Source organism: Aplidium turbinatum, chromosome 5 (genome assembly GCF_918807975.1).
Source record: "Aplidium turbinatum chromosome 5, kaAplTurb1.1, whole genome shotgun sequence".
Classification (NCBI taxonomy): Eukaryota; Metazoa; Chordata; class Ascidiacea; order Aplousobranchia; family Polyclinidae; genus Aplidium; species Aplidium turbinatum.
This window is the reverse complement of record NC_137476.1, coordinates 3,368,991-3,392,764: the sequence shown is the minus strand read 5'-3', so window position 1 is coordinate 3,392,764 and position 23,774 is coordinate 3,368,991. Positions and strand designations below refer to the sequence as shown.

Here is a 23,774-nt window from a genome sequence, read left to right as displayed (position 1 = left end):
AAGTAAAATAAGATCTTATTCGCAAAAAAATGATTACATAATCAGAAATAATGAGTACAATGAACACGTTTCAAATTAAGATATGTCTTCTCCATATGAACTTGTCAGCTCTTCATTGACTGGGTATTCTTCTTTGACAGAACTGACTGATTCACTTGTGAATTTTTCAAAGAAACCTGATGAATTGGTTTTAAAAATAAAAAAGCTGTTGTTTAAATGTTTTCAAATCATCTAAATTTTCAACAAATGAAATGATGCGCTTTTATTGGTGCTATATATTCAGTATTATAAATTTTTTTTTACTTGTTTCTTTTGTGCTTGTGTTCTTAACATCAAAAAATTCTAAGCACATTTTCCATGCAAATGTGCTTAGAATACACATTAAGTTACCCATTGTCTATGAATTACAAGCAACATACTTTGAACATTCTTTTCTAATTTCTACTATTTAATGATAGTTAACATCACTATTATTATAACAGTAATGTTAACAATCATTTCATTTTGTACCCATTGTGATAACATGTAGAGGAATTACAATGATAAATAAACGTAAAACATAACAAACAATTGCCAGATGGGAAAGTTAGATACTCCCAATTTTCTGCATATTTTTTTGGTATCTTGCCAATATAAAGTATATTCTACAGTATATAAGATCAGGGTAGCTTTATGTCTACACAAGAGTGTATAAGAGCGTCCTTGACGAGTTGGAATCGATCCTCCGTTAGGATTGCATTGTGGTGTCCAGTTTACCGTTGTTAACCACTCGATCACGCCTCGAGACTATGAAGCTGTTGATTACTTCAGTCTTTAACCCTTTGAGGACCGTTGGTACATATGTGTACCATGAACTTTTTCCACGATGTCTAATCATTTTCTTGTAGTTATCAAAAAGTATTTGTCTCTAAACGTTTCTTAAATAGATAGTTTATTTATAAATAAATGAAATTTGGAAATTGTATTTTGTTTAAGCTTTGTTTTAATTGGTTTTGTTTGGTGAATTCGTCAGGGTTTGAAGCGGTAAATTTTGAAAGATCAACAAGACAAGAAAAAAATGTAAAACAAATATAATTTTTATTCAACATCAATCTTTAGTGATTAATCTGACTTATCCCATCAGTAAAACCATAAAAAAAATTGAAAAAAATGTTGCTAGACAATGCTAAACTTTTGTGGTACACCTATGTACCAAAGGTCCTGAAGGGTAAATTCTATTAGTCTAATGGAGGGATATAGTGATGTGGGAAAAACATAAAAATTAAGACTGTTGTTGTGAAATTTTAATGTAAATAACACGTAATATTTTAGGAATGTATTTTAGACCTACATGCAAAGGTAAATTTAACTGATAGCATTACTTCCGGTTGAAAAATTTTCAATAATTTGGCGCGAATTAAGCAAATACTGTATATACAAGCAATATTGATTTTCGTCGTCGTCGCCGTGTGAGCCTCTGAAAACAGTCCCACCTAACCAAATAACTTTACAGACTTTTTGAAGTTAGTTTTTATTTCGCAGAGTAGCGATGAGCCATGAATGTAGAAGTGTTAGCTGTAGAGTTAGGGTATTCAACAGGGTATAGGAAGTGCTAGTCTAGCCTAGGACATCTCAAAATCACTTGAACCTTGTATGCAACGGCTAGGCTAGTCAAGACTAAGCTCAATACTAGTAAAGTTTGTCTCCAAAACAGTACTGTTGGGTGTTTTTAAAATACAGCTTAGGAATATCAACATTTCAACAAAGTTTGAAAGCATTTTTTCAAAATTTGGGGTAAAAACATGCTCAGAACGCACCAACTTTAATGCGATTTTTCAAATTTTTCTGGGAGGAGACCCCCCAGACCCTCCGTAAAGTCGTTCGCCTTCGGCGAACTCAGTGGCGGGCTTCGCCCCCCCTCCACTATTCATTGCAACCCCACTGCTCACAAACAGCACCAGCCGCCACTGTGTAAAACCATACCAGCAATGATGCTGAACACATTACCCTTAAGGACCAATGGTACACATATGTACCACAGCGTAACTTCTATTTGAAATAAAAAAAAATTAATTTTTTTTCAAATACCTCTTTAAAGTGATAAACTTGAAGTAAAAATCATCAATATTTCAATAAAACATGTCTCAAATGTTTATGGTCCTCAAAGGGTTAATGAGTTCAATAAATGAGAGGATATTTGGATTTCTAATTTTGTCAACAACTAGATGGATACGTCCACAATTACCATCAAGTTGGAAGTTTGATTCGGACGCAAAATGTTTAGATGTGATTGACAAGATGTGTTTAGATTGTTTAGATGTGATTGACAATTTCGGACAAAGTCTTTATACTAAAACCAAAAATCTAGCATTCTGATACAAACTTTGTTTTAGATTTTGTCTGTTTATCTTTATAAATGAGAAAAAAAAATTCCTATACACAAAAACAAATTTGATTCAGTAAGTTATGTTTTTTGAAAGCTGTTGATAAGATATGTAACGGTAGTATGAAAACATCTAAAATCACCTACTGCTATGTAACAATATGTCTACAATGATTGAATAATATAGCAATTGTAACATTGTACACTGGTTACAGCTGAAAATCTATTCACGGCTTTATCTACTTTCACAAATGTTCTTGCTTCATGCCGACATTTTTGATTTCACTCTTTGCATCATCTATATCCGACGTAGATGATTTTTTTCTGGTGCGTGTGTTTGATGGTATGTTAGCAAGGGGAAAACCGGTTGCCTTATCAACTGAAGGAATTCCACTAGACACACACAATTTTCCATATAACATCAAAGGCATGGATCAAATCATAAGTTAAAAACAAATTAAAATTTTCAATCAAGATTTTTAATTTCTGATCTCAAAATTGTGATGATTTAGTTGTAAAATTGCATAATGTCATGGAACCTTTCTAAAGTTACCATTGTGTTAAGATACCAGATTAACCTTTATTTTACCGAGCATAGTTGCACTTACCGGAATTTAGTAAATTTTAGATATTTTGTTGTTATAAAAATATGTTTTGTGAAGTTTAAGATTCTAACATGTCTTTAACGAAATTTACATCATGTTCCTTTTGTGGAACACTGACAGTTTCCCGAACAAGATTTTAAACTTTTTACTTTAGCGACTAAGAACTACGTTTGTCTGGAAAGGGTAACAAATTGGTGAAAAAACATTAATTTATTTGTGATTAAGTACTGAAGAGTGTGATAATCTTTTACACAAGTAGCCACGCTTTTCATATAGAAAAATATTGCACTTTGTTCACATGCTTCTTGTATTTTTCCCGCACCTCCTGCACCTGCTTTGGGTTATTGCTAGCCCTAGGAAGTGGTGTAGGGTAGGTAATAGTAAGGTAGGCCAAGTTGTCGAGAGACGATCATCATATATACACCGCCAATGTATAAAATCGTGCTGGAGGCTTCCAATTTTACCAAGCCTGCCCCCATTACCCGTCTCAGACATCAAAATCCATTATTTTTACATTGATTAACAATTATTTCAAAATGTACATAATTTTACAAAGTAAAAATAATGGTCCAGGTCCAAATTGAGACAACAGCCATTCGCTTGTATGGTTGTTTAGAGCGATCGTGGCTCCGCGAGGGTTACTCTTAGTCATTGCCATGTCCACTGCGTTCTAACAAGGTCAAAACTTGCAGCTTCAAGGGAATTGGTTGCAACGGGCTGCCGGGTGCTCTGTTCATCGATGCCCGCCTTACAGGATGCCTGCTCGTCAGACACTGCCCTTTTCCGTCAAAAAGAGATTGGTGTTAGTGACGTTTACTTGTGGCTATTAGCTCTAGGAATTGCTAAAAATGATCCTAACTTTCAGCCTGAGTTCACCTCTACACCACGTTGAGGCATCTTCATAAAAATGAGGGAAAAATCAACAAAATTAGCTGCTTAGGCACTTCGATTAGAACCGGTGATTGGGGTAGTTTAGAAGAAACACTGCTTATTATTGCACGGTGATCTTCAACGCTCAGCTAGCACAGAGTTACTGTCTAAAATCAAGATGGATTTTTTTGCTCTTCAATCTTGTTGTGAATCCTCCATACGTTTCATGGAATCCAAAGCAAGACACCTATTAGAAAAACGCACCATGTTCAAAGAAGACGCGGTGGTTTTTCAATCACCCGGGTGCCTTGGAAAACATTGAAAACCCTAAATTAAGCCAGGCCCTGGTTCAAAAGTACTCTTTGAAGCTCCGTGTCAACGCTACACGGGTTTGCCGTTTTTCACCATGGAAAGTACTCCTATCGACATTTTAAGCTTTGTTTAAACTTTGCTGCTTTGTGCTTAAATCAAACTGTTCAATTAAACGGCTTCTTTGCTAGATTAGAGTTGAGAAAGAACTAAGAGCTTCGAAATTTTTACAACAAATTAAAGAAATTTACGTAACATTAAAACAATCCGACAATAGCTAACATGTAGGAAGACTTCCCCAACATAAAAACACAGCTGTATCATTTTGTGTGAAAATTGTTACACCTATTTTTTTCATTCTAGAGATTGACAAAGGCCTTTGTATTTATAGTCAGACCTTGCTATTGAACATCAGTAAAGTGTGCACAGTAAACTGACATTGTTCCACAAAAGGAACAAAAACCTTGTAGCTAAATTTTACCACTCCCAACAGCCCTAAACAACAGATTTTTTTTATGTGGAGATGTTACCATATATGTCTGCTAAAAATTATGGTAAATTTAGAAAGGTTTTAAAATGAGAAGTTTTTTATTGATTCAGAAGTTCACCTAACCTCGAAACTCCAATTTTCATGACATTGGCGTGCCTAGAAATTTTCGTATAAATAAGATATTTTTTATTTAGTTCGCCAAAAGGGCATAACGACTCCTTAACATCTCACAAAATGAATAACAATTTCCATACTAAAATTTAAAGGTGTTTAAAAAGCATCGAAAAATTTGTTCCTTTTGTGGAACAATGGCAGGAAAAGGTTAACATTGATTGATATTAAATTAATCAGGAACTCAGACGTGATTTGTCATAGCAAATCAATGGTTGCTAACTTGTTGCAAAGTGGCCATCGAAATTGAGATGTTTTTCAGTCTCATCTATTTATTTCAAAACACCAACCACCACTAGAATAGTATTAAAGTTAACAACACAGCATACGGATTGGTCAAATCACAAAGGGAAGCCACAAAATATTCGCCAAAAGCAACAAAAGTAAACTTTAAAACAAAAACTTACTCTTTGTTTTTTGACAGCATTGCTTTTGACTTTTCTGCAAATGTACACAGTAATCCTTGTCGTACAATGTACATCACAAACAAAAAGAAACCTGCATATAATAATATTTAAATGCTGCAGCATAAACCTGCTTCATTGAAAAAGAATATGACTATTTGTTGTCGTATCCACGCTTCCGGCCGGTAGTTGAAGATTTTGATTAAGTGGACTTGAAGGCAAACATACCAATCTTCTTGTTCACTTGCAGGGATCCTTCCTTCTTCTCTTGAGCGGTATTGCACCAGCGACCTTTCTATCAGCTAACCAGGGCTCTTACCACTCGGCCATGCAGCGACCATAATATTTATAGCTTATTCATTTATGGATATATTCAGAAAAAGCATTGAAAGTATTGAAGCTGGAGTTGTTGCTTAATCTTTTTTATCAAAAATATAAATTTGGTTTCAAACTACTTTAACGATCGCGTTTTATCGCTTCTATCTATCTTTACATCCTAGTTATTTTATCGTATTATTTGTTATGTTGATGATCAGACTAGAACATGAACTGAACAGAGTTGGTATTAACAATTCTTTGTAAATTTTGTTTGTACTAAACAGCAAAACCCACAACATTAATTGCTATAGGCTACCAACCATTCAGAACAGATTGGAATAGGGTGTCGCACAAGAGGGACGACTGGTTTTATGGTAAAGATAACAATCCTTAGGCAACAATGTTGTGACAATTGATCTAATTTATAACAGTTTTGCGAGAAATGAGATCTAGAATGTTTATGGGTTGTGTCACAATCTTCACAGAAACAAAGATGAAGTTTTTTTCGTTCCAGATAAACACTGATAAATATGATTTTTCTCTTGACTGCCAGATTCTATAGTCTCCAATGGATAATCCATGCGAATAAAATGTTTGTATTTCAAATGTTTGTAACTGTAACTGTTTTGTGTGTTGCTTATTGCAAACCTTCGCCAACGTTCAATTTAAATCAGTAGATTATAACATCCGGAACACTTTTTTTAACGCTGTAACAAACTTTCTAATCTTTCAATTAATGAAAACATTATTTATAAACTATTAGAACACAACCTTTGTTATGTAGAACTAAGTAGTGTTGAAAAAGAACTAAAAAAAATCAATTTTCAGCTTTTAATGATTGGACTAACTTGTGTGAAAAAAAGTCTGTCAATTTGTTAAGCATTATTGTTGGTTTGAGACCTGCCAAACATTATTTAGTTTTATTTCTTGATCTGCAACTAAACAAAATCTGTAAAAAATAGTTTAAAGTTATGCAGTCAAAATTATAGCAATCATTATTATACGTATTTTCAGTTTTTCTAGTTTTTACTGTTGCTTAGCTATTAACTTTACTGGTCCGTATGGTTTGAATAAAAACATACTACGCTTAACTACTGAACCAGGAGTTTGAACGATATTATTTTGTCGGTTTAGCATTTCACATAAAAAGAGCCAAAAACTTTCAGCTTGCTCATTTCAGTTAGGAGAAGGATATATTTTTTTAACTAAGACTGAGACAAAACTAAAAACTCTCAAGTCATTATGACTTTTAAAAATTTTGTTTCACACTTTACCTTGTAGTGAATTCAGGATAGCAAAAATGTAGGCAAATGTTACTTGTACGCTTTCATTAGAGTCTGAAGCAAACACTGCAAATCCAAATATCCACGTTCCTCCAAAAGTCAAAAAAAGTGTCCAAGATATTAAAAAGTTGCGTTTGACGCCCGATATACGCGTAGAGCTCTAAACATATGTCATTGTTACGTCAACTGTGTTGCAATGTGTTGTCAGCCAATTTAAAATACTATTGAAGAAACAGTTAACTCATGCCATATTCTAAAAGAGCAATTGCCACTTTCTAGTACGATTTACAGATAACCAAATATTATTTTGTACAATCGCCGAACATGGATCAGTGTGGATATCATGACATTGCTTTCAGGTCTGGTAAAGCTGTTGTGGGTGAAACTCGAGTATTGCGTCTTCCATTTTCGTTCAACCGGAGTCTTATGGCTTTACAAACCCTCACACCCCCTTGTTAGAACTATATGTCCTTGGATTAGTTGCCATTGCTGGCTTCCAGAAAATGGCGTTCAACAGCTAGGTCGTTGATCTTTAGTGGATTCTGGAGGTTCTGATTGCTTTAAATGGTCTTCTGTCTGTCGGCATGTAATTCTTTATTGTATAGTTGACCAATTGTCTACTTTAGCGTGGCCTACTGTTTTTCATAACACTATTCTTGCTATGGTGGTGGTGTGATGTATCAACAGATATCGATGTTGGTTGCTTGGTTTTGAATCTTTATCCTCGGACTGACAAAGCCTTGGTAGGTTATTCCTGGTAGTTTTGCATACATGTAGAGGCTCTTGACACAGGGCCGGTTACCGAGATTTGCAGAGTGAAGTTGTGTGATTGTTGAAGTGTTGTTTCCGTGGAAATATTCCATTCACCAGGTGCTGCTAAATGGAGAGCAGTCCTGAAATACGTTGCTCAAGCGCACACCCCCAGAGTCGAACCACTGATGTAAACTATTTCACTATGTTACGTAAAATCAGAGGAAGCATATCGGGATGTTTAACTTTAGGATTTGTTGTTATGTATTTATACTTTATAATATAGACTACTGTGTGCAACTTCCGAAAATATTTGCCCCAAGGATTAATCTTACCTTGTTGATAGGTTTTCTACCACAAATCACTTTATATGTTGTTATGACATAGACAATGAGGTTGAAAGCCAACATGATGGCGCAAGGTATAATTATTAAATATTCAATCAAATCCAGAGATATCCAACATCTTAAAAATAACAGTAATATTATAAGCGTCAACGATGATATTTTGCAATATATAGTATGGGCCATATAGCAGCAGGGATGTATAATTTCTAATCAAATAATAAACTTAATTGGCCTATAAATAACATACTACTTTTCCCGGTTTTAGTTTATATTTGTGTTTGAATTATCGCATTGTTGCTTTTTTCTACCCTTCTACCAGTATGCTTACGTGGAAACGTTCCACGCATATTTCGAGTAAAAATGTAAAGCTTAGTTTAAGTTTTATGTGCAATTTGTACTTTTAATTCAGTTAGTATATGAGCTCGTTTGTAACTGCATTGCTTTCAAGGAGTTTAGGTAAATTGCAAAAATACATCTTCTTTTAACAACGAAAGTATGTTAATTTATTTGATTATGCTTGTAACCACGATTGTTGTGGTCTTTCGTTAGTTAAACGTAACATTTTCGTCTACATGGTACAAACGCCTGATTTGATTACACGTATGGCGTTCCAACTAAAGCAACGCTTTGTACTCTTTGTCTCAATTAAGAACGAAAAGTAATTAAGTCACATTTAAAAAATATATTCAAAGCTCTGTCAACAATTATGCCATAAAACTTAAATGACCTGGCAAGATATCCACTCCAGAAAAAAATGCTTTTGGAGATTTTGGTACCAATTTTTGGTACAGATATCTCGGCAATGCGTTCAGTGTTTATGGTACAGATGCTTGAAGTGGTCTGAATATATTTTATTGAAATGTGACTCAACACTAGGATTACCAGTTTTTTTCACATTCGATTTTTAACGCGGTGTCCAATAGAACACCATTTCTTCCCTGATTTTTGCTTCAGAACTAGAATATTATTTCACGTCACTCAACATATTCACAAAACATGTACAAATGTAATTTTTAACTAAACATGGATTTAGTTGACATTTACAACAATGAATGCAGTAATGTACTTCCCATAAATTACTTCACATAAATTACATGAATTAAAGCAGGAGTGGATTTGGAGTCAGAGAATTTACAGTCGGAGTGGAGCAGGAGTCCAGAAAACCTGACTCCGTACACCTCTGATCTGTACAACGTGAATTTCGTTGTTTCATAGCATGTAGTCCGCACCACACTGCACTCACAGGCAGCACTTTATGTCAAACTTCAACGCAATATTTCAAAAACATTTTTTTGTCAATTTACAAAATGTAGTAGATGTTTATTTGCTTGATCCTTTATCATTTAACTGTCTGATCTTGTTACTGCTTTCACTAGAATTTAAATCAAAATCAGATACGTACTGGTCGCCTGTTTCAACGTAATTATCAACATCGAGTCCAACCACTATGGAAACAAACACAGCTGGCATTAACCAACCCCACAGACTTGAGATGGTTACCACCATTCGAGTGGTCACGTGAGCTTTGGTATAAATCACCTGGAAATAGTTTTTGTTGCAAGTTACTTGCAATCATATTATCTAAACTATGATAAACAAAATTTTGAGACAGGCAACTGAGTCACTTTAAAAATTTAATGCTTGATTTTTACTAGCATAACAAATACGTTTTTTTTTCTTTCCTAATGTCATCGCATTTCACTTACCCTCTATATTTGGACAGTGTAACTGCCTCATCCTACTGTTATACAAGAATCGGCATGATCATTTACTTTTATTCATTTTTTGAGTAAAAATATAAATGTTTCCTCAGATCTATTTTTAGAAGTCCAGCAAACTCACATGAACCATTGTCATGTGAATAAAGAAAGCTTCATTTGTCATCCAGGCCATTGCGCTGAGTAAAAAGAAATGCAAAAGCATAGCGACTGCAATGCAGCCTTCATCAGAGGATGTAACATATTCCTGCTGACTAAAAATGAGAAGAAGGTTGAGGCAAAGCAACGCCAAGCATAGATTGGCCAGCAAGAAAGAGGATCGGAATTTTGTTCCAGTGGATGTTGACCTGAAACATTAACAATATGGGGTTCACAAGAAGGCTAAACCAAAAGACAGAAATGTACAGTGCATGCTAGTAAACTTTAGCCATTTGAAAGTTGGGCTCCTGGAGTCTTGCTCAACTTTTCCCATGCTCAAACATAAGCTCGCTGCTTGACTAAAAGAATAATACTTCATTAATTACATGCAGTAATGAGATTTCTGAGCGCGCGTCACACCAGTTTGGATTACGATCTTGTGACCTCGGTTCCGAGAACAGCAACTCCTACGCTTTATTAACAAATGTAGACCAGCTGAAGAAGCAGGGTGGCGTTTATCAAATACTATTATGCAATCCACAAAACGAATGAAAGATCATGCGACAAAAAACGCGGTTTAAATCCAATGTATTGTAGTTGCAACAGCGTCTCTCAATGTAAGTTCAATGTGAACTCGGCTAAATATAAGGCTATTACTAGGAGTAAGATTACCCGATAAAGTCGATGATGCTCTACGTCAGCTCATCCAGCTGGTGGGAAAATTTTCAACAATAGAATATGAAATATTTCAGAGGATGTGCTGAGAAATGCCTTATATCTCTCAATTTATAACCTTTATTCGCTCAAATTTTCAGCTCAATAGAGGTGAATAAAAGTTAGGAAAAGTCAAGAAATCTCGTATTCGCAGCCTCAGTGTTTTTAGAGATTCAACTGTTGATACAAAAAAGTTGAATTGACAGCCCCCCGCCCAACCTTCAAAGAGTTAACCCTTTGAAGGTTGGGGGGGACTATCAATTCAACTTTTTTGTATGTGATGGAAAAGAGAAGGGATGGAAATATATTGCGGCCAGAATTTTATAAAAACTAATGACGAGAATATAATCATTGCAAGTTCTGAAGTCATAAAAAACAAACAGCTGATGAACGCAGAAGGTAATCACAACATAAATTTTATTTTGGGCGTTTTGTGCGGATGAAGTGGGTTAATAAAATCTTGTTACAAATTTTTATCAACACTGCCAAACAAACCTTAACAGCTCAATTCGTCTTATAATGTAATAACCAAGTGATTCTCCCAATAGAATGTATATTTAATTTTAACCTATCTGATAAACAGGCCACTTGATTATGAAACTGGTTGTGAAAGAGCTGATCTTTTTAGTACAATTCCTCACATTGATATAATATTAATATGTAGGACGTTATGCTCACCGCTGCAGTTGAAGAGATATTTAAGAGGCTTAAATCTGAGACTGCATTTGAAATTAATGGACAACTGCCAAGCAATCTCAGATTGGCAGATGACATCATCCTTTTATCACAGTTAGAATGCACTCTGCAACAATTGGTTGAGGCATTGAATCAGGAAGGGAAACCAGATGGAATGAAAATGAACAAGAAAAGGTAAAAATAATATATAACGAGACAGCAAGGAAACAACCAAGAACGAGTATTTTGATTGATGAAGAAAACATAGAAGAGGTTGATCAATACAAATATCTAGGGAAAATGGTAACACCAGGAGACGATATCGAAACTGAGATCACCCAAAGGATAACATTAGGTTGAAGAAGATTTGGTTAATACTGCACTTTTTAAAGAGTAAGAACATTCCAATTAGCTTAAAACGAAACATCACGGACAGAATAATATTGCTAAAATTATCATACGAATACTGAAAAGTTTGAGTGTTCATCAGGATAATCATCATTTCTAGCACTAGTTGCAACGTTAATCTGATGAAAGTGAAAGCAAAGACAAACGACTTGATTTATTGCTTCACTGACTTGACCATACCAATGCGCATCATCAGAGTGAATTTCATAAAAAAATAAAAATTTAAGAAGTTATGTATTGCAGTGCTGTTGAAGGCAGGAAAATAAAATGGAGCATTAACGTAGTCACTGACAAAACAGCAAACCAGAAGACAGGCAGCAGCACAAAGGAGGATGGAAAAATAATATTAACCGTATATAGAAAAGACAACATTAGAAATGAAGTTATCAGAAACAAAAATGTGATTGAAACAGCAACAAATCTGACGTGGTAATGGGTGGGACATGTAGTCAGAATGACAGACAACAGATAAGCCAAAAATAACCACAGAATGAAGACCAAGATACGCAAAAAGAACTAGAGTAAGACCATAAAGAACATGGCGTAACGACATTGAAAAAAATGTTCGCATCACGCATGACTGGCGGATGATGATGAATATGTGTACTCCTTAAAATAATATTCTATGTAACAATTTTTAGAGACTGTCTGGGTCTACTCCTGGCGTCCTCATTAGAACTGTTATAAAAAAGCAAATGGCATTCATCGGGAACGTCTACCGTAAGCGCGGAATAGATCATCCGGTAATGATGGGGTGGCTTCCCGGTCAGAGATACCGGGGGCGTCCACTTTTGGAAATGTTTAAGAATCTTTTAACATGGACAAACCAGGATTTCGTAAATTTAATAAAAACAATGGACGATCAATCGTTGTGGAAAATCATTATAGCCGACGCCTTATTTAGGCATGGCCGATGATGATGATAATGAACTAACATTTTCATAAACAGTTTTTTAATAAACTAATACAAAGCATCTTTTAAACTCATACAGCAGATTGACGGAGTTAAACCAGATTATTTTAAGACAACAATAGAATAATACGTTATGTCGGCCTATCAGACGATTTCTTACCTCAAAAATGTGATTATAATTAAAGTAAAGATTAAACAAGCACTTGATATCGAAGAACCAATCAAAGTTATCCAATTCAGTGGAACAATGTTAACATCATCACAAGGAGTCTGGAGAATATACATGTTGATTAACTTTACTTATACCTTACTTAACTTATACTTTACATGCATTTAACTTATTCGCGATAATTTAGCCAACTTGTTGTCCAAAAATATTTAGCATCGATGTTAAGGTGTTGCACACACCCAATGAAATTTAAATTCTAATCTAAACTTGCTTAACATTTTGGAGGTTTTAGGTTAATGAATATTGATCATAAAACGTAATTTTGAAATAAATTCATCAATGTTAATCTCCATTCCACTCCACAGCGGCAGTTTTTGTGATCTATTTAAAAAAAAAAAATTTGTTTGTTGAAAAGTAAAAAAAAATGGTATGATTGTATGGAAGTACAGCAACAAAATCAACAAATAGAAAACGTGGTAAAACATTATGGTTTAAAACAGCGTGGTCCAACTACAGGCCCGCGGGCCGCATGCGGCCCGCGGATCGAATTTTTGCGGCCCGCGAGCTTTCACAGTATTGATTTAATTTGTATTTATGTTACAGAAAGTAATTTCAATTAGAACAAGTATGGCGTTTGGATAAAAAAGTGTCAAAAATTTAGTTCAAAGTTGTAGACAGCAGGGCCTATACTGTTTCAACCTATCAGGGCCTATACTGTTTCAACCTGTTTTCAACCAACCCATCAGACGTTTTTGTTTCCTTTAAATATTCCACAGTTTTCATGTTATGTATCTTTTAAATTGGAACCCTAATACTGGCTATTGCGCAACAGTCAGAAATTTGGCATAATCCAATAATTGCGACAGCATCATTGCATCGCAATGATGCTGTCGCAACCTAACCTTCATTTGTATAACAATCCTATGGATGTTAATGTGGAAACACAGCTACCAGAACTTCAGCTCGAACTCTGCAAGCGTCAGTGCAACCAATTCTTGCTGTCAAGGAAAGATGAAACCTCGGAGTGCTTCTGGAAATTAGTCAGCAAGGATAGATTTCCCAAACTGAAATTTTTTGCATTAAAAATGCACTCAATATTTGAAAGCACATAGGCCAACCTACATGTGTGAGAGTAAATTTTCTAGAATGAAGCAAGTCAAGTCTAAAAACAGAAATCGAATGATAGACGAAACACTGGAAGATAGTCTCCGACTTGCTACCACTAACATTGAAATTGATGTAGAAACGATAGTATCAGAGAAACCTCGACCATAGGCATCGCACTGACAGAGATTTGCAATAAATTTCTATTTGCTTTTGTTTAATAATTTTGATTACGCACTCACTAACATTTTATTGGAAATGGCCCGCAAGTTGTCACGTTTTTCTAAAGTGGCCCGTAAGTCAAAAGTAGTTGGACCACGCTGGTTTAAAAGATTTAAAATAGTTGAATGCAAAGATTTATCAAAGGTACGTGTACCTATAAATATAGTCAGGCTGGCCACAAAGCCTAATACCTTAGCTTAAACAAGTAGATAAATCACCCGAAGGAATCAGGCCTCTCCTTATTCCTAAACCATTATATGAAGAGTGGCTTTATTGTTGTATATTGTTTAATGTAATATAAATTAAACTTACAAATAATGTTGCAAAGTTTGTGAGATGATTAAAGATACAATATACTATTGAGTCGGAAGCGTTTGTTTTTCCTCCTTCAGTTGTCCACAACTGAGTTACTTCATCCCAAAATACACAGTTTGTTTTGGGAGCTTCTATCTCAGCGTCATCCTAAAATTACTTCATTATATAGGTATAATTTTCAAATATTGCATATTCATCTGTGAAGTCATAACTTGTACAGCATAATAGCAGGTCAACAATTGTACAAGATGATGTAAAACTGAGAAAAATAAAATCTTTTTTTCCTTGTGAATTTAAACAAAATTTTGATTGAAGATTTAAATTGGAACATCTGATTGATTGAATCGTTATTATCGTACTGGGAAAGCTTCATTGAGAGCTTCATCCTGGCAGTTTCGCATACTTGTAGAAACTTTGAACCACTGACACAAGCCCGATCACTTGGATTGACAGACTAGAGTTTCCAATTGTTGAAGTGTTGTTGCCGGGGAATTATTGCATCCAATACGTGCCGCTGACTGGAGAACAGTCCTTAGAATGCGTTGTTCAAACGCACACACCGAGAATTAAACTAGCGTCGCTTGATCTGAAATCTTGAAGGTTTTTCGTTCACGAAGTCACGCTGAACCAAAAATATAATATGGTCTTTCGCAGCTTCATACCTATTGAGTAAATGGCTTTTTACAGTTTATTTAACTGAATATATGGTTTTGTACTCTTGATTTTCATAAAGGTAGGCAAAGACAAATGTTTTGTTGTGGGTAGCTGTTTTAAAAACTCTCAGACTAAGAATGAATCCTTTCTCTTTAAATCGTGTTTTTTACCTTTTGTTTAAATGAGAAATAAAGCTCTATTGGATTTTCAAGATTTTTCACGTCATCATTGCCAACAACCGTAGCTGCCAGAATAACTTCTGAATTGACAGTTTTATTTTCAGATTGTTGGATGCTCGAATTGAAAAGAGAATCATCAAGGAACCCATAAAAACTAACCCGACTATCTGTTGATTACATAAAAGTTAAGTTACATGGTATTTTACCACAGTATTCGCTAATGTTAATGTTAGTAATTGATATGCGATATATTATAAATATATTTATTGCACATTGTATATATTTTTATTGATTATAAATTAAATGCCGTTATTATGCTAATTAGTATTCGATAATTCACATCTAATGTTGGTAAAGATTTTACTTAATGCAGTGGTTCCTAACCAAGGGGGAATTCCTCACTAGGGGAGAATTTTGCAATTTTCAGGGGAGAATTTGGTTTTAGGATTATAAACCTTTTTAAGCCTAATAAGTTGGCCTACACTAGAGCGTTAAAGAAGAAATTATTGTTTGATTAACTCCTGATTATTTAAGAAACTGTGCACTGACACGGATGCAGACCATCACGTAGGCCTACTTCTTTTTCATTCAAATACTCGATGGCTTTCAAGACGAAACGTAACCAAGCAAGTGCTTGAGCTCAGAGACGAGCTTAAATTATTGTTTAACCTTTAAATAAAATTGGAATTTGTTGCATTGCTGAATGATGACAGATGGATTAGATTCCTTGCTTATTTCTTTGATTTGCTTGGTCCCTTGAATAAACTACATCTGAAAATGCAAGGGAAAAACACTAATATACTGCATATTTCCAATCGCCATCTCCGTTCAAAGCAGATTGCGCATCAGCATGGGTTATCTGCATCTATAAGCCATTGACATATTGATACCATGTGAATTTACAAGCTGTACTGCTTCCATGCTGGCTCAAGGCAGGTTGGAGGAGAGTGATTGATTTATGTCACTATAATTACAGGAGATTGTTTTTCTTCTGTCCTGGGCGAGGGGGACTACGTTTTGTCTGGCCTGTACCCAGGGCCGGATTAAGGGTTCATGGGGCCCTGGGCTGAGCTAAAAGTGGGGGCCCTTATCAAGTGACATTTTTTGCTAAAAATTAATGGTGGAGTGGGGCTACGACACGGGCCCAGTTGCATGTATCTGTGGCACCGAGCCCCAAACAGCGGACCAGTGGCGTAGCCAGAAATAAATTTTGGAGGGCCAAATATTTGATGAATTGAAGAGAACAACAAAGTGTTTGATCTAAAGCTATCGCCACTTGATGTGCAGTGGCGTATCCTGGTGGGTTGAAGCAATAAAAGTGGTAGGGGGTTAGAGCGTGCCAAAGGCACGCGTATTCTAGGGGGGTCCGGGGGCATGCTCCCCCGGAAAATTTTTGAAAAATTACACTCAAATAATGGATTATAGCGCTTTTTGAAAACATTTTTAGGGTAATATTTGTATGAAATTTATTAGCAGATAAACAGCTATTAACTTATTAAAGATAGCTCTTACACACGAACGGGCAAAAACTGCGGCTAAAATTAGAGAACACTAATAACTCAGCTACACAAAAACTCAATAACTACACAAAAACCTAACAGAGTAAGCCATTCTGAAATTGCTTCCACAAATTAGTTCAAAGAAACGTAAATCGCGTAAACTTTGCGCGATTTAAGATATGCAAAATTTATTGGTGTCTTTCTGTGTGTCTAAAACAAGTCCTTGGAGGTGTTAGCCAGATGTCTTGGAAAACGATATAAATTTCTACAAACTTTATTATATTTTCAACAAAGGGCTCAACTTCGGAATCCAAACTTGAAAATTTGGGGGGGCATGGCCCCTTTCGCCCCCCTGGCTACGCCTATGCAGCGGATCACCTTCTTGTTTGCCCTCGGCTTGCCACCCGGTGCAGTAGGTGGGACCTGTCAGTGTAGGCCTATAACTCCGTTGCGGAAGAATGTGTCGATCTGTGGTGTAGGCCTATCAACGAACTTTAGAAGACGCGATAGAAGAAGAAGAACTTCATCATATCTAACTGACCATCTTGTATCAGATAATGTCTTCAAAACAGGCAAACCATCTAGGAATTTTCGATGGACTTGCCAACGATGAGTAGACGAGACGAGCCATGAATAAAGGCTTTGCAACAATTCAAAAAGCTCAGCGGCAGAACGGCATGTTTCTACAGGACATTTACCGATTAAATTAAGTGAATGTGCTGTGCAAGGGACATAATGAGCTACACTACATTTCTCGCGCAGAAAAGCTTGAAGACCGTTATACTTGCCACTCATATTGGCAGCATTATCACAACTTTGACCCGTAATCCGTACCATTTTCAGATATGAAAGTATCAAATAAATATGTTTTTTGTTAAAAAAAGAAAGAAAAATTGAATAACTGGGGCTGGGCAGAGGTGCTGCAGCACCGCAGCACATATGCGTGAGCCGCCCTTGCTTGTTTGAGATACGAATTAAAGCAGTAATCTCCAGCTGTGCAACTAAAAAAATTAGTAGATTTTTTTCTTTGAGGTGGAGGCCCCCAAAAGTGGGGGCCCTGGGCTTCAGCCCAGTCCGCCCCCCCCTTAATCCGGCACTGCCTGTACCTTTCGACCAGCCTGGCTTAGATGGCCCTTCAAAAAGCAGATGCCAGTACTGCTCAGCATTTAAAGATGCTTTAGAAGCTTTCACCAGCAAGCTTGATAATTGAAAGAGAAAAGTTAGAATGAACAAATGAACATGTTACCATGTATGAAGAATTATCATCGGTGCTAGTTGCTGACGGCAAAGAACAAGTTCTCCCAGAGTTGGAAAAAAATTGATTTTGCAACATCTCACAGCATTAAAACTAGAATTTATTCGATATTTTCCTTAAGTTTATGACGATGAGCTTGATTTAATACGAAATTCATTCACATTGTTGATGGAAAACCTTCCCGATAAATTGCAGGATAAATTTTTAGAACTCAAAACGGATTCTTGCGCTAGAGACTTATTTAGAGAAAAATCAATCTCTGGATTTTGGCCATTGATGCGTAATTTCTATCCCAAAGTGGCAATAAAAGCTATTCAAAGTATCCTCCTGCGTTTCATTTATCTATGCGAATCAGGTTTTTCAACTCTTGGAAATGAAAACAAAACAGAGTAACAGATTAGACGTGGAGAATGATATTTGTTGTGCTCTTTCCAATACTCGTCCACCATATTGATGAGTTGTCGAAACAAAGAAATCACAAGCTTCACACAGACTGTTAAATGCATTGACTCTTATATTTTGAGTGCATTCTTTGAATAAAATACGTTTTAGCACCGTTCTTCATTAATTAAATTATTTTATTATGAAAAGGAATATTAGGCGTACAGGCTAAAAAGCTTATTACTAGCGAAAGTTTAGTTTATTGTCCAAGATTTAGTTTAAAATATTAATGTAAAACGAGATTTGAACAAACTAAATTTATAAGGGGAATTTAGAATATCGACTAATAGATTTATAAGATTTAATAATTTAAGATTTATAATTAGTAATTATGAATATCGACTAAAAGGGTCCATAAAAAACGTTGCAAACCACTGACTTAATGGTTTATTTAAATGCCTTAATTAAAGCCTAGCTGTAAATTCAAACTTTAAAATCAGCATAGGAGTTACCACTCAAAGTAATATTTTAGTTTCACAAGATAAAAGACCGCAGAATATAACAATAAAGACAAAGGAATTCTTTTAAAATGCCCAAACAACAAGACCAGGATCATTTTGACTTTCGTTTTACATTATGGCCGTAAAGGTACAACTGTTCTTTTCTCTTAGACGCAATATAACATTATGAAAAAACTTTGTTAAAAAGATTAGAAAATCTAGAGCTAAAATATCTGTTCAGTAAACAAATATAAAAATAAATAAGATAACAAAGTCAATTTGTATACCAAAATTAATTTTTAGTTTACGGTAGCTGGGCTCAATACCTGAACTTTTGTTAAAAGCTTCTACTGGTACATATACAGACGATGTATAGTTTCCTTTTGTGGGTCTACTTTTAGAGATATGAAATTGATCTTCACGGAAGCCAAGGTCACTTGGTGTCGGTAGAGCATTGAATAAGTAGCTTATTCCAAGATGTATGTCTGCAACATAAAAAACAACAAGTGTATGTACTGTAAGCTGTGCGTCACAATGAGTCGAGAATCTCTTGCGTTTTTTTGTGTTGAATATAATAGGCTTATGCAAATTAGAAGCTGCTTGATTGGTAATACATAAGTTTTTTTTAGTGAGCCTCATCACTTTTGCATTTATTGTTTGCTGTAGCCTGCTTGTGTGAGCTCAATCTTGTAGTAATTCTTCTGTTTTATGAGAATGACTTGTATTAGTGTAACTTCCGAAAATATTAGAATTTTAACAAAGTTGAAGGATATTAAAACTTGAAATGGGTTCAAAAATCTAACGTGCGCAGGGTTGCATTATCTGATATGTAGCCTAGGTAACAAAATTATTTATTCATTCATTTCGCAACAAATATAAGTTTACACTGTAAATTCCTCAGATACTATGGCCAACTTTTAATTTTTCAAATTAAGTTGGTTTATATCCTAACATTTTATATTTCGACATTGACGTCTTAACAAAAACTTTTTTTTCTATTTGAGCTGTAGTATTAACTAAAAAATTAGCACTACCATGAACAGAAAATGGTAGCAAAACTTTGGAAAATCTACAACGTGAGAAAATAATTAATTAGGCAGAGAGTTATATACCTCTATTTGACAAAAAATATTCATAGCATAGAATTCAAATATAAATAAACTGTTTAGAATTTGCAAAATCATGAACTCAATTCAAAAAACTACCTTGGTATTTCAACAGACATTTAATATTTTTTTTAAATTGAGGTATCTTCAAGATTGTCCTCATCTGCAACTTCCAGACTTTTTCACGCTACTGTTGGGATCTCTTTCTTCTATTTTAGAGTTTAGTTTACGGTGGAAATTTACGAAACTATTTTCCAAGCTAGATTATTTTTAATAATATTTTATTATTCTTTGAACTTTATGTCTGCTTTTGCATGGATCAAACACAAAATGGTTAAAGAAATAATTGTGAGATCTTACCTGCTGGTCTTATTTTTACAACGGCAAATGCAACTGTAGATGCAACTTGTTCATAGCTTTCTCCTTCCTCTAATTCCACGTTTTCACTAACGGCATCAAGTATGTCTAATATACTAAACAATAGATTGCTTGGTTACCCCAAGATTAACCACAACACAGCTGCACACCATGTCTGCTCTACTTTAACTCTAATATCTCAAGTCTTTATGTCAAGTGAATTCTCACGCGGTGCTGATTCAGCATCAAGTTTAAGCCCTTGTAACACTTTTATTATAACGCGTATCATTGTCATCTTATCACATATAAAGATTTTATCTAAGGGAATCTGTCTGGTTATGATAAGTGTACAATTGTCATTAAATTACTAAACGAACTCTTGCATTAAAGCAATACACAAATATTATTTGTTTAACATTTAAAACAAAAAAACATTGCTATGTTTGCTGTATCTTTTTCTGTTACGATATCAGTGTATGCTGTTTTCTATATTATTGGGAGAATGAAAGCTGGTAAATGATTCTAAGATTTCAGTGTCCCTAATTTACTTGCTTATCTGTAGCCTACCCAGTCAGAAAATACTGTTGAGTTTGCGAAGTTTCAACATCCAAAGACGGTAATCCGAGTTTAAATAATGAAATTTTATTTGTGGATTTTTAAGGAGTCAATGAACAGATGTAATAATTGAAACTGTTTTGTCTGCTACGCAAACTTTCTATCGCATGTGAGATTGAAAAACATCTTAAAAAGGTCAGAACACGTTTTTATCAAAACGTTTCTCTTGTCGTTTGTTCAATTGACAAGAAAGAGAAAAAAAATTTTTCAAGCATTTTCACGACGGCAATGTTTGGTTTGATGTGCAGTCAGCCATTGATTGGTAAATTCTTAATCAGTATTCAGAATTATTTCTTTGTTTCACTTTGTAAAGAATACTGGATTACATGGGAACATTTGTGACAAAGCAAATTTTTACAACAGAAAAAGAAGGTTTGCTACCAGGGATGTGGAGTCAGAGAGATTTTGACTTGTGCGGAGTCGCAGTCGTTGAAAAAAACGTCGATTCCGACTCTGGCTTGATTCAAAACGGTAACCATCAAACTTTGTTTGCAATCTTTTTTGCAAAATATTATTTCTTGTTCTCTTTATTCCGCTCTAAAGCTTTTCCAGAAAATTGTGATTTTTTAAAGTTGCCGTTTCAATTTCGTGCAGAACGTAAGTGAATTTAAATATTAAACAAATTAAAAAATACAACAAATTAAAAAAATAATCAAGTTTGAAACCGGAGTCGAAGTCGCACTGTGTTTTCTCGACTCCACAGTCCAAAGAGCAACCTAGAAAATTTCATTATCTGCATTTCAAAATATATTTGCTTGAAAAACATTGCCAAAACATTGATTAGCAAAATAAGTAGCCTACACAACAAAACTCGATAATAACTAGGAAAAGTCAAATAATTCTAGATTGATAAAGCTGTTGGTTAAGCAGAGACAGCAAGTTTGAAGTGTTTGGTACTGCATCAGCTCTACCTGGGCAAAATAAGTCAATATTTATTAAAACTAAGAATGTTGTTTTTTTACCGCTACTTGGCATTACCATTGTTATTGATGCATTAGATTACTACATGCTATGATTTAAATCAAGATTTTTTTTTATTAAATTTAAATCAAGATATTAAAAGTAGTTTAGATTTACTTGCTAGTTTCTCCACTGTTTTGCAATTCCTCTTCAGACACGTTAAGCAAGTTTCCAACCGTTTGCACAACAGCAGACGCTACCTAACAATAAGCAAAACATTCAAAATAAATTTATAGTTCTATCACAAACATCGTTTTGCATTCAAAATATACGATTATGTTATTTTCAGTTCATATATGCAAGGCATTTGTGAGAAGCGTTCTTCCAAATATAAACACAAGGTTTGAACTTCTTTCTTAAACATGAACAGTAAACTTACAATCTGATCTATGTGCTCATGAAAACTTGTTTCGTGTTCTGAGTGCTAGTATGCTTAATACTTATATTGCCTTTTAATCCATGCTTCAACATCAAATATCTATTTAATAGAAAAAAAACTTACATCTTGATCCAATTTTGTGGTATTGACACATAACAAATTCGACGTATTGACTACATTTTCCAAAGCAACCACAGCTGAAGACACGTTTTCAGCATTTAAAGTTTCGGGTTCAGATGTTAGAACTTGTAAATCGTTTGCAACAACTATACGCTGGTCAGGAGTTGTTATGGTAATGTTCTCATAGACCTGTGATAACAAAACAAAAATGTATTTGCGACTGATTTACCAAAGCCAAAACGTCTTAAAAAGTAAGATTTCGATACGCAGTTGACAGATATGTTCAATGTTTAGAATATATTCAATAGTTGGTGAACAATGAAATAAAGAATTTTAACGTGTGAATGCTTCAATAATTGATAAAAATATGTTCATATGGCAATCGTTTTAATTTATAGTGACATCTGCAAACATGCTTCGAAAAAATACGCATATCTGATTTTGATATAATCGCAGATCAAAAATTGATATATTTTTCAATTTTTAATCTTCCAACAACTCGTTAAGCTGTTTCCCAAATGTAGTACAAATTGTAACTAGCACATTTAATAATTTTTCTAAACAATTAAACGTTTTACTGCAAAAAAACAAAACAAATAGGCATCACCAATTCAGCAGGAGCAATTTAAAGTGTTATTACATATTTAAGTAAATGATCGATGTAAGAAATTCTCAACAAAGTGCCTGCCGATGTTTTTGTCTTCGTTTTTTTCTCGTCTTTAAAACTTTATCCTAACGTTTTTTTTTCCACTTTTGTTTAATTGTGTTCTTTTGTTTTTCTAATTTAAGAAAATAGTCCTTCATGTGTGTACTAACTCCATCTGGTTGTTTGTCTGTTTTTTGGAGGTACGGGGAAGTTGTTTTAAACCACTTTCTGTACGACTTATTTAGCTTGGTAATATTAAAAATCAAGGCATTGATTGCATTTCTAACTAAGACTTTTATAATATTAAAGAAAGTGTCAGTTTTAGAAGTTATCATGTGTATTTCACATACGTTTTATTTTGAAACGTTCACAAAGTGTTGACGTTTATTGCTCCACCGGATCCAACCAACAGCTAAATATTCAGACATATTCAATAAAGAAGGATAACAAATACCAATGTAGTAATTTCTAAAAATAAACCGATTACAAGCTTAATTTCTTCAACAGTTGATTAGACATTGTTTACATGACAGTCCCACAAACGTTTGCTAATACCTCAAAAGTTACTGTACAAGATGACAACCAAGTAATTTCACCCCATGTTCCATTGAGAAGGCAGTTCCGTAACCCATAGGGCGTTCCAGCTAAAATTAAACAGAAATATAACATTGATCTTCATGTTTGTCTTTGTTATAGAATGTCTGTTGAAGTAATAAAAAACAGCAGAAGTAAGCTATAAGTTTGTTGAGTGGCATTAACGTGCTAAATATACAAATTCTTGTGCAAACATTTAAACCTTCTTGAGACAACTTTATCTACTATTTAACCCAAACGCTAA

At 34.6% G+C, this 23,774-nt stretch overlaps 1 protein-coding gene across 1 annotated transcript; it reads right to left on the bottom strand.

Moving 5' to 3' along the window:
- Positions 1-86: 86 nt before the first annotated feature.
- On the bottom strand, positions 87-23,568 carry LOC145770244 (adhesion G-protein coupled receptor G6-like). Its single transcript, XM_082581840.1, has 16 exons — positions 23,533-23,568; positions 22,294-22,479; positions 21,909-21,991; positions 20,220-20,332; positions 19,080-19,238; positions 15,110-15,285; positions 14,283-14,432; positions 12,636-12,745; positions 9,752-9,974; positions 9,312-9,448; positions 8,990-9,094; positions 7,898-8,027; positions 6,804-6,972; positions 5,215-5,305; positions 2,606-2,755; positions 87-176 (listed from the first exon to the last, which is right to left on the bottom strand). The coding sequence occupies exons 1-15, from the start codon at positions 23,566-23,568 to the stop codon at positions 2,608-2,610; spliced, it is 2,016 nt and encodes a 671-aa protein (XP_082437966.1). The 3' UTR covers positions 87-176; positions 2,606-2,607.
- Positions 23,569-23,774: the final 206 nt, after the last annotated feature.